Below are 12,312 nucleotides of genomic sequence, written 5' to 3' on the forward strand. Positions count from 1 at the left end.
CTCTTCTTCTCTCCATATGTTTTAGCTCTGTTATTATTTTCCTTCTTTAATATTCTCCTCTTCTTTAACACGTACGCAGTCTCATCCAGCCTCCTTCCTTTCTCTCTGGCGAAAGAAAAAAAAATCTTTCACACCACCTCTACCCTTTCCCAGAAATTATCTTCCTTCTCTTCCTCCTCGTCCTCGCCTTCTCTCGTTTTGGCATTATTTTTCTTTGTTCCTTTTTTTTTTCTCAACACCCATTATTTTCTTTTTTGTAGCATTTTATTTCTTCCCTGCACAGTCGTGTCTCCTTTAATATCATCTTCCATGCATCATACTTTTCATCTCTTTCAGTATCATTATCCGTGTGTGTGTGTGTGTGTGTGTGTGTGTGTGTGTGTGTGTTCCCCAGCTTTCGTTACTTTTTTTTCTGGTGCACTTTCATCATGTTTCCCTTCCATGACTTAGTCTTCTTTCGATGCCTCGTCTTTCCATTCCCGCCATCATCCTTTCATCTCGTGCAATAGTACCAGGCAACCCTTCTTTCTCAATCTATCCTCGCATTTCATCGTTTTCTGTCATCTCTCAGCATCTATCTTCTCTTTCTGCATCCTATCATTTCTTCTACCACTGCATCATTTCCCTGCATCTCTCCTCTAAACCACTTCCACCATCCTATCATCTTTGGCAGCATCTCTCATCTCCCAGGCACTTCCCAGGCAGTTATGGCTTTAAGCTCATCCGATGGGAGACGAATATAAGTCATACAGGAAGGCGCTAATCCATCACCTCTTTCCTCGTGTGTCTTGTTGTTGGTCGGGATGAAGCAGCATCCTTATTCTTCGTTAGCGGGAAAATAAAAGATTGCAGAAGAGGCAAAGAGAGAGAGAGAGAGAGAGAGAGAGAGAGAGAGAGAGAGAGAGAGAGAGAGAGAGAGAGAGAGAGAGAGAGAGAGAGAGAGAGCATTGAGATGATGAAATGTCTTGTTATTCCTTGTGTGTGTGTGTGTGTGTGTGTGTGTGTGTGTGCTTATCCAGTATGCTTGTGTATTTTCAAAATTTGTGTTTCCTTTTCCACATAGTTTCCGCGTTTTCTCTCTCTCTCTCTCTCTCTCTCTCTCTCTCTCTCTCTCTCTCTCTCTCTCTCTCTCTCTCTCTCTCTCTCTCTCTCTCTCTCTCTCTCTCTCTCATGTGTATTCTCCTCCTTGAGACCCTTGTAGTTGTTGGTGGTTAGTCCTGACAGCGTGTACTTGGAGGTCACTCTTTTTAGTTTTTCTTTTTTTTTCTTTTTTTCTTCTTTTTCTCTCCTTTGCTCGTGTCTCTTTACTGCAGGTTGTGTAAAGTTTCCTTCTGCAGTATGTGTAAAGTTTCCTTAATTTGTTTATTTCCACGTAATTATTATTATTTTTTTTTCCAGGCTGTGTGTGTGTGTGTGTGTGTGTGTGTGTGTGTGTGTGTACTCAATATCTACTTTTCTGCCTCGTTATGTATTTTAATGTAAACATTTCAACACCATTATTTATCATTTCCTTCTCAAGTACCCCCTCGTATTAATATCCCTCGCAGACTCCATTCCAAACAAGTGAAAATCGAATACCATTTGTAAGCGCGCAGGAGGGACTTTAAGTTCCTCTTGGTGGCGCAAACACACCGCGGAATAAGTTTGTTATGGTGAAGGCGGCGGTGGCTGGCAAGCCGTTTTTCACCAGCTTCCTGCACGGCGGCATTTGGGAGGTAAAGGCTTATAATGCTTCATCTTTATCACTGCTGGGGGAGAGGAACACGCAGGAACAATGTGCATTGCCACCAAAAGGTTCACAAATCCCTTCCTGACACCTCTTACAGATTCCATGTATTTCTTCCTGTGGTGTTGAGCGGGCGAGCGGTGCGGCTTGCGTCAGGCAGCGAAGCGCAAAATGTGAGCAGCTAAATAAGGTTTAGCCAATCAGCAAGTGGCGAGGCGCTGTGTTGTGGGGTCCCGCAGGGCTGCCAACATCTGCAGAGGCGTATTGATATCAGAGCGCTGAGTTTCTAAACAATATTGAGAAAGGAGAGGCTGAGATATCATTGTCGTTATACACAGAACTTGCTGATATAGCGGTTGTTTTGCCTGGTAATGTTCTAGTCGGCAGTGGACTTTAAGATTCCTGGTTTTGTTGGTAACGCACTACCGGCAGACTTTCCACTCCATACTCCACTGCGCATATCTTGAGGGACAGACCTAGTGAAGATGAGAGCGTTAAGGTGCATACACACTGCGCTGATGTTTCGTGTTAACACGCCATGTGACGTGTCAACACACAGCAACAGATTGCATCATATAACACAACGACGTTTTTATTTGTCTGATGCATGTTACGTCAGAAAGATTTGATTTTTTGTGGAGTGCACGTTCTTTCTTTCTTATCCTCCAATTTTGTGTTGTAAAAATTGAAAATGAATGAAAATATGTTAAATGAACTAGATGAAGAAGAGGAGCAGTTAGTAGCAATAGCTATAGCGCTTGCTACTTCTGGAGAAAAAACTCAAACAAATGTGATAAACGCCGAAAGGGATAGTTTGGGCGAGTTTCGTGGATTAAATAAGTGATCGTATCCTCTTACATATTCTATTAACTGTTCCTCCATAACGAAAACACTTTGTCACCATAGAATAGTACCTGTTGAATAATATAGAAACACATAACATAGAATAATATCGAAACACTATAAAATAATATCGAAATACTATAGAATAACTTCGAAACACTATTGAATAATATCAAAACACTATACAATAATATACAATAAATCTGACGCAGATTTCCTTCTGACGAATATCTGGGAGTTTTGAATTTGATCTGATGCGTGTTGATGCATGTTATGTCGCGTAACACATCAGCTGACGTGTTACGCGACATATCAGACCAGTGTGAACTTCATTATGAGAACGCCTGTTCCAGATTTTTTGCTAACACGTGTTAACACGTCATATGGCGTGCTAACACGAAACATCAGCGCAGTGTGTATGCACCTTTATATTTTTCCGTGTTGCCTCATCGCCTTCGTGTGGTCACCCCGCGTCACCCACGCTAACTTATTGGTAAATCATATCAAAGTTCACTTCCAGCTGTAGTACGTATGTTGACTTAGTAATTCAATATTGCAAGTGAACTTAAGGAGCAACAGACATTTATGTACTAATCAGATTGATTTAATTACATAATTTACGGTATCTACAATATGAGAGAGAGAGAGAGAGAGAGAGAGAGAGAGAGAGAGAGAGAGAGAGAGAGAGAGAGAGCAGCTACCGTGTCAAGGAAGATAAAATTGCCATGTACAGTAACTAGTGTTTGTGGGGGAGGGTATTACTGCTTATTGGTATGGTAATGTGTTGTGTGTGTGCTCGTGTTCCTAACGCAGGAGGGGGCACAGTATGGTGGTATATACAGGCATTGTAGGGCGGCCTTCCCTGTCGTTGGGTTGTTCTTATGTAATTTTGCAAGTTTTGTTTCTGAAAATGAGGGTTTGATTTTTTTTTTTTTTTCTGCAGTGGTCGTATATTTAATTTAGTATCAAGAACTAGCTCATTTCACTGCAGTTTGTCATCGGGTAAATTACTAGATTAGCAGCGCGGCTCTCATTTCCTTTTTTTTTTTTTTTTTCGACTTGTAACCCCTACAATGTTGGGGACCTGGTGGGAAAGCGGGGATTTTGGGTAGGGAGCCAAAATAAGCCTAAATACCGCCTCTTACCACCAAAAACAAGTAAGGAGCTGCCTGCTGCTAGTGTTATGATGACCGCCATGTTTACTTATCATGGTACTTGAATATCCACTTGTGTTTATACTTTACTATGCTACACTCGTCCAAGGCTAGCAATTATTTTCTGCAATTAGTGTTCATATCTGTGGCAATATTCCCGATTGTGTTCCAGGAAATCATTGTGAGATGTCTCACAACATGTGAGATGTTGTAACTTTAAAACATTTAACTAATTAGCCATCAAATGAATAATAACTCTAAACTGTTGCACTGCATTGTAGACATTTCCAAGAGTTCCCCAGACAGAGGCAGGCAGACAGAAGCTCAGCATAATGACGTGTTTTTACTCCCTCAGTGTCCACATTTCATGAGCTTCATTTTCGAATTGTATCGGTTGATATTAAATAGCGACTTCATGTTGCACTAAAGGACACTAACATTTAAATAATAATAATTGATTCATTGCGTGTTTTAAGACGAGCGAACTACCAAGAGCCATCTTATTACCTCTCACTCCATCACTAGCGCGTTGGAGGGGGAGTTGATGCCTCTCCCTCCCTCCCTCTCTGCTCGAAGACTGTCACGCAGCGGCAAGTATTCGTTGTGTTGTGAATATTGGCGTCAGTGTCACGGGGCGGCGTCGGTGTGGCAGGAAAGCGACACGTGGTGTAGGTAGGTAGGTACCGTGACGCGGCCGCTGCAGGTGAGGTCTGAAAACTGGTGGAAATGAAGCAGTATCTGTTGGGGTTGTTAGGTAATAATGGCTGGTTAAACAGAGGTGGCTTACTTCCACCCCTCCTCCCAAACCCCCTACTTTCACCACTCTTCCGTCCTCACTCCCCTCTAAATATTGGGGAGCTTTTAGAACGAGTGGTTGTCACCAGGTGGTAGCACAGACACAAACTTCTCTCACATACAAGAAATATCAAATATACCTACAGATATACCCTATCCATGAAGCCCTCAAAAATATGTGGCCTCATGCTGGTCACCATCTTCTCTGTTGATAACATCGAGTGACTTCACATGCACTGAGGATCTTTGCAGGCTGCTGAGTGGTGGTGGTGGTTGCTGGTGTCCAGGTGTGGGAATACGTGTCAAGTCACCGACCCCTCCCAGCACTGGCCAAACTCTCTCTCTCTCTCTCTCTCTCTCTCTCTCTCTCTCTCTAGAGTGAAATAGTTATCCAAACAGCCTATTAAAGAGAGAGAGAGAGAGAGAGAGAGAGAGAGAGAGAGAGAGAGAGAGAGAGAGAGAGAGAGAGAGAGAGAGAGAGAGATGAAGGGGAGGGAAGGCCCACAGCCAAAAGGTGTGAATGGATTTACTTGATCCCCTTCCTTTCAGTGAACTGCCGCCCTTCGTATGGAAACTTTTACTTGTTAAGTTAATCCACCAAAGATTAGAAGATGTGGAAGGTTAAGTGGAAAAAGACCTGCCCTGGGCCCATCATTTTTGTGAGTGACTTTTACCAGAGACGAGGGTGTGAAAAAATTAGTTATCCATCTTGTCCTACCTGGTGATGAACTCTTTTAACTACTAGTACTTATCACATCTTTCCTGACTCCCAGACCAACATGAAGCATTTCTTTTCTTTCACATCCATGTCTATGCACTATACTGGCTAGAAATTGCACAATCTGCTTCTTTAGTCGTTTCCTTTCTTGAATGTGCATATAAATGTTTTCAGCTGTGCATTCCATGCTGTGTAATGTTGTAGTGAATGGTTAAATTCTAGACTAAGTTGTGAATCAAACATGTATCAAGCAGCAGGAGTATTGATGTGTGCGTTTTCCCTGCAGGTGGTAACACGGAGAGCAAGTGGAAGAAACCTTGGGAGACTTCCATGACTCAGGAACAAGCACACCTCACTGGGAGCCTTGTGACTGACAGGTGGTTCAGGTGAATACTGTATTTTGTTGGCACAATTGAGAATTCTCGGTCCAAAATTCCAAAATCTGAAAGTTTTTAATTGTCATGTCATGTCATGTCCACAAAGTGGTGGAAAGGTTTGCACTGAAAAAAGGAAAAAAAAAAAGGAATGATGAATTGTAAAGCCAACAGACCAAAGCTCTGGTGCTTGACTTACTGCAATGGAAGGCATCAAAAACTGGCAAGTTGTCATCACATGCATGCTCTGAAGATGTGATGCTCAGTTTTCTAATCTGTGTGCTGAGCGCATAACAGAGGTGATAGTATCTGGTATGGAGGCATATATCTCTCACTTTTCTTCTCGACCTAAACCTTCTAAACCTTGGTTTAACACGACTTGTTCTTATGTTATACATGATAGAAAGGTGGCTTACACAAGGTATTTGAACCTTTCATCCCCAGAATCTCATGCGCTTTATATTTCTGCCCAAAGTCATGCCACATCTGTTCTCCAACTAGCCAAAAACTCCTTCATAAACAGAAAGTGTCAAAATCTTTCTAGATCTAACTACCCTCATGACTTCTGGCAACTAGCCAAAAACATCTCTTCTTTGCTTCTTTTTTCTCTCCTTTATTTCAACCGGATGGCACCACTGCTATCACATCAGTCTCTAAAGCCGAACTCCTTGCTCAGACCTTTGCTAAAAAGTCTACCTTGGACAATTCAGGGTTTGTTCCTCTCTCTCCTCCACCCTGCTGCTGCTGCTGTTGCTGCTGCTGCTGCTGCTGCTGCTGCTGCTGCTGCTGCTGCCTATTAAAATTCTTTGCAATGATGTTAAACCATCGGAATGCTTATGGACCTGATGGGGTCCCTCCTATTGTTCTCAAAAACTGTGCCTCTTTGCTTGTGCCTTGCCTAGTCAAACTCAACTCTGTCTGTTACCATCTACCTTTCCTTCTTGCTGGAAGTTTGCCTACATTCAGCCTGTTCCTAAAAAGTGTGACTGTTCTAATCCCTCAAACTATGTCTTGTTGATTTAATTTCCTGCCTATCTAAAGTTTTTGATTCTATCCTCAACAGAAAGATTCTTAAACATCTATCACTTTACAACCTTCTATCTCATCACCTTTTATGTATGGATTCTGTCAAGGCCACTCTACTGGTGATCTGGCTTTCCTTACTGAGTCTTGGTCATCCTCTTTTAGAGATTTTGGTGAAATTTTTGCTGTTGTCTTAGACATATCAAAAGCTTTTGATAGAGTATGACACAAAGCTTTGATTTCCAAACTACCCTCCTATAGCTTCTATCCCTCTCTCTGTAACTTCATCTCAAGTTTCCTTTCTGACCGTTCTATTGCTGCTGTGGTAGACGGTCACTGTTCTTCTAAATCTATTAACAGTGGTGTTCCTCAGGGTTCTGTCCTGTTACCCACTCTCTTATTATTCATCAGTGACCTAAACCAAACTTCTTGTCCTATCCACTCCTATGCTGATGATACCACCCTGCACTTTTCCATGTCTTTTCGTAGATGTCAAACCCTTCAAGAAGCAAACAGCTTATGCAGGAAAACCACAGAATGCCTGACTTCTGATCTTTCTAAAATATTTGATTGGGGCAGAGCAAACTTGGTATTGTTCAGTGCCTCAAAAACTCAATTCATTCATCTATCAACTCAACACAACCTTCCAGACAACTATCCCCTCTTCTTCAAGGACACTCAACTGTCCCCCACTTCTACATTGAACATCCTTGGTCTCTCTTTTTCTTATTAATCTAAACTAGAAACTTCACATCTCATCTCTAGCTAAAATAGGTTCTATGAAGTGAAGCATTCTGAGATGTCTCCGCCAGTTTTTCTCACCCCCCAGCTGCTAACTCTGTACAAGGGCCTTATCCGTCCATGTATGGAATATGCTTCACATGTCTGGGGGGTTCCACTCATACTGCTCTTCTAGACAGGGTGGAATCAAAAGTTTTTCGTCTCATCAACTCCTCTCCTCTATCTGTCTTCAGCCTCTCTCTCACTGCCGCAATGTTGCATATCTAGCTGTCTTCTACCGCTATTTTCATGCTAACTGCTCTTCTGATGTTGCTAACTGCATGCCTCCCCTCCTTCCGCGGCCTCGCTGCACAAGACTTTCTTCTTTCTCTCACCCCTATTCTGTCCACCTCTCTAACATAAGAGTTAACCAGTATTCTCAATCATTCATCCCTTTCTCTGGTAAACTCTGGAACTCCCTGCCTGCTTCTGTATTTCCACCTTCCTATGACTTGAATTCCTTCAAGAGGGAGGTTTCAAGACACTTATTCATCAATTTTTGACCACTGCTTTGACCCTTTTATGGGACTGGTATTTCAGTGGGCATTTTTTTTATTGGATTTTTGTTGCCCTTGGCCAGTGTCCTTCCTACATAAAAAAAAAAAAATTCCACAGACCGACTGGGAGACATGACGTCAGTGCCACCACACAGGGAGTAAAACCAAGAGGAGGAAGAGGAGCATTCAAGAGACATCAGCTGGCCAGCAGTCCATTCAGGTGTGCCTTTCATTGCATCATTATTTGTCCATAATTTCCCTTCTGGGGTTGGACAGCCCATGAGTATCTCCCACTTGCAGCTGTAGACAATTTCTTCCTTATTGTTGAGTGTTGTCATGCCTTCCTCCACACACCATCTCAAGATCTTCCCAGTGGTTTCCTTCCAAGTACTCTAATGCTCTCCTCAGTTTGTGGCCCTGATTTGTAAGTGCCAGGAAGACTATGGTGAAGGCAGACCACAAACCTTCCATTGGACATGAGTGGTGAACGGCAGTGAAAATATGGCAGTGTCTGATTCTTTGCACCAAAACACAGTGTGCTTATTAACAGATTTATTCACTGTTCACTCATTTGCTCATCTCTAAAGGAGTGAAGAGTGTGCACTGAAGTAAGCATTGTAACTGGTGTGTGTGTGTGTGTGTGTGTGTGTGTGTGTGTGTGGTGATGAAGTTCAATATCAGGGTTGTCGTCTTGAAAGATTTCATAAAAGTACTGAATCTGATTTGGAATTCATGTTGCAACAAAAACTCTCCCTTCTTTGCAACAGTTTCACAACAGGAAGTGAAGGATGAAGCATGAAGGTTTTAGGCCAAAATGAACTGACAGCAATCAGGAATGACACGTCCAGCAAAACCAGCAACACAGCAGTGAGTGTGCATGCTGGTATGTCAGGTTAGGGGTGAAGTGTTTGAATTGTGGGCTAAAATGGCTTGCTTATACATGAATATCTTTCACACTGGAGGAGCTGGGGGGTGTGTGTGTGTGTTAGGGGTGTTTGGGTGTTGATAGGCTTGTTTGTAGGTATTTCCACCTGCTTATCATCCATTTTAGTTGTTCTTCGCTCTTTCATCTTCCCTCTGTCATTCATTTTATCTATTTTTCATTATTAGTGTACAGTCTTTGCCTCTGTCACCTCCTCTATCCAGCCCTTCCTTGTCTCTACATATCTAGTCCTTCTTTGCCTCTATCACCTCTTGTCTAATATTTATCCAACCCTTCCTTATCTCTGTATATCTAGTCCATTGCTTCTATTACCTCTTCTGTCTAATATTTATCCAGTCCTTCACTTCCTGCCTTTAGTTAGCATACACTCCTCACCTCTTCTGCTGTCTATATTCACCCAATCCTTCCATCCACACACCACAGGAATCTAAATTAACACACATTTTCCAATATTCTTCCTTTCATTAACCCCTCACTGTATTTCCAGAGTGAATACTTCCCAGACCATCCAGTCATTTGTACTGTTTGGGAAGTCTTTCATGAACTCTTGCTTGAACAGAAAATGTTGCAAAATTTCTCACAGGGTTCCTCTCTTAGACATGGAGAGAGAGAGAGAGAGAGAGAGAGAGAGAGAGAGAGAGAGAGAGAGAGAGAGAGAGAGAGAGAGAGAGAGAGAGAGAGAGAGAGAGAGAGAGGTATATTTGTGAGAGGCTGTGGGGAGTGACTAGGTTTGTCAACATACTGTGGGAGACATACTGTGGGTTTGTGGATTGTGGGGGAGAGAGAGAGAGAGAGAGAGAGAGAGAGAGAGAGAGAGAGAGAGAGAGAGAGAGAGAGAGAGAGAGAGAGAGAAGGGGGCAGGGGGAAGGATTTATTTTTCTTTTATTTATCTTTTCTATCTTTCTCTCATTTCTTCTTTTTTTCTTCCTCTTCTATTATCCTCATTCTTCTCTCATGTCCTCTTCCTTCTTTGTTGTCTTCTCTCTCTCTTCTTCTCTTTCTTCCCTCCTTATTATTATCTATCTTCTCTTCCTTTTTTCTATCACTTCTGAAAAAAACAATGCAAATATAAATAATACATTTTGAACATAATAATAATAATGATAATTAATTCTCACAATCAGTAACATTTTCTCTCTCTCTCTCTCTCTCTCTAATGTGAGAGTCTGTGGAGAGTGACTGTGTGGGACATACTGGGGGTCTGTGGATGGGTGGGTGGGTTGGTGAGAGAGAGAGAGTGTGTGTGTGTGTGTGTGTGTGTGTGTGTGTGCAATACTCCTTCATCTCTCTCTCTCTCTCTCTCCTTTATTTCATCCTTCTCATGTCCCCCTCTTCTCTTCCTTCCTTCCTTTCTTATATTCTTCCTCCTCTTTTCTTTGTCTCTTCTGTCAGTCATTCCTCTGAAATATGAATAAATTTAGAATAATAGTAATAAATTTAATAGAAATCATTTCTTGTATTCTCTCTGCTACACACACACAAAATTCTCTCTTAATAGAAATAATTTCTTGTATTTTCTCTCCTACACACACACAAAATTTCTCTCTCTCTCTCTCTCTCTCTCTCTCTCTCTCTCTCTCTCTCTCTCTCTCTCTCTCTCTCTCTCTCTCTCTCTCTCTCTCTCTCTCTCTCTCTCTCTCTCTCTATATATATATATATATATATATATATATATATATATATATATATATATATATATATATATATATATATATATATATATATATATATATACAAAACCCCATCTTTTACTCTCACATACTCAAAAACTCCCTCCCACTACTCACTCAAACTGATTCTCTTAGACACACACACACACCCAGGCTTCCAAGTTGATAATCCAAAAGCCAGCAGATGACAGCTTCCTTCCAGCACACACTTGTATCGCCCAACTTGACCTGCCTGAATACAAGCTGATACAGTCCATGCAGCAGGGTAAAGTTTGAATGAACCTTTTTTTGTTGTTATAACTTGTGGTGTGGTCCAGCAGTCTTCCTTTTCCCACTTTTTAAGAGGGGAGAGAAAGAATGGTGGATGACACCACTTGTAAGGAAGACACAAGTTACTATAGTTTAGATGTACTAAAAGTTTTTGCACACTAAATGTTTATTACTGAAAAGCTTTATATATATATATATATATATATATATATATATATATATATATATATATAGAGAGAGAGAGAGAGAGAGAGAGAGAGAGAGAGAGAGAGAGAGAGAGAGAGAGAGAGAGAGAGAGAGAGAGAGAGAGAGAGAGAGAGAGAGAGAGAGAGAGAGAGAGAGAGAGAGAGAGAGAGAGAGAGAGAGAGAGAGAGATATATATATATATATATATATATATATATATATATATATATATATATATATATATATATATATATATATATATATATATATATATATATATATATATATATATATATATATATATATATATACAGTGGTCCCTCTTGTTTCAGTTTGGCAATAGGTTTGAACTGGTACCAACACCCAAACTGGCACATCAGATCCTCTTTTGGTGCGCCACTTGCTGACGTAACAGAATGGTGTTGATCCAGTTTGTCGTCCATGTGCATTGTTTGATTTTTGTGAACCTCCCAACAGCCATCTTACTGTTTTTTTGCTGCAATTAACCACATCTTTGGTGTTTGTCCCCAGGAGTGCAGCCTCTACAAGTGGTGGAGGGCATGGACACTTGGATATGGATGACACTGGTTTGGGTGCCAAATATTAATAGTGCACCTACACAATTACCACACTCGCTCCCCTCACCAGGCTTAACTATAAATAATTAAAGGTAAATAACATCTGTCATCTATTATCTATTGTATTCTATATTGCTGTTAATGTTTCATGTATAATGTCTTTGCTTTCAAATGCAAGTCAAAAGGGTGAACCCCATTTATAGTACTATTCACGTTTGGCAAATTTCACTTTTGACATTGGTTTGGCTACACTAATTAAACTGCTAACAGTGAGGGACTACTGTAAATGTAGTAATAATTATAATAATAATAATAATAATAATAATAATAATAATAATAATAATAAAAAGTAATGATAAAGTGCAAGACATGTTCATTAACGCAATTATTTTCTCCAACATGGAGAAGTGAGGAGGCATATCTGTCTGTGATTAGGGAATGCAAATGACGATGTTCCAAGGACGTCACCCTGTCCTGGGCCATGACATGAGAGAAGAGGAAAAAAGGACTCTCTCTCTCTCTCTCTCTCTCTCTCTCTCTCTCTCTCTCTCTCTCTCTCTCTCTCTCTCTCTCTCTCTCTCTCTCTCTCATTTTCCATAACATACCAAATTGCTCTGGTGTTAATTTCATGAGTTGCTGAATAATAGGAATGGGAATGTTAGTTCAATGCATTTAGCTCTGAGTGTGAAAGAATGACAAGAAAGAATGCAGAGGATACTAGAACACATGCACAGAAAACTGAAAGATTTTTAAAC

At 41.0% G+C, this 12,312-nt stretch overlaps 1 protein-coding gene across 4 annotated transcripts in view; it reads left to right on the forward strand.

The window, feature by feature from the left end:
- Positions 1–12,143, forward strand: part of LOC135094240 (uncharacterized) — a 184,412-nt gene extending 172,269 nt beyond the window's left edge. For 2 of the 4 annotated variants that reach the window (XM_063994165.1, XM_063994164.1), the window contains 3 exons: positions 5,523–5,622; positions 8,029–8,130; positions 11,511–12,143. In XM_063994165.1, coding sequence (XP_063850235.1) covers positions 5,523–5,622; positions 8,029–8,130; positions 11,511–11,586 — 278 coding nt within the window. In that variant the 3' untranslated portion in view covers positions 11,587–12,143. Of the gene's footprint in view, positions 1–5,522; positions 5,623–8,028; positions 8,131–8,677; positions 8,778–10,658; positions 10,789–11,510 lie in introns of all 4 variants that reach the window. The other 2 variants (XR_010263675.1, XR_010263676.1) reach the window with 2 other exon arrangements.
- Positions 12,144–12,312: the final 169 nt, after the last annotated feature.

The sequence above is a fragment of the Scylla paramamosain genome, chromosome 45 (genome assembly GCF_035594125.1).
Source record: "Scylla paramamosain isolate STU-SP2022 chromosome 45, ASM3559412v1, whole genome shotgun sequence".
Classification (NCBI taxonomy): Eukaryota; Metazoa; Arthropoda; class Malacostraca; order Decapoda; family Portunidae; genus Scylla; species Scylla paramamosain.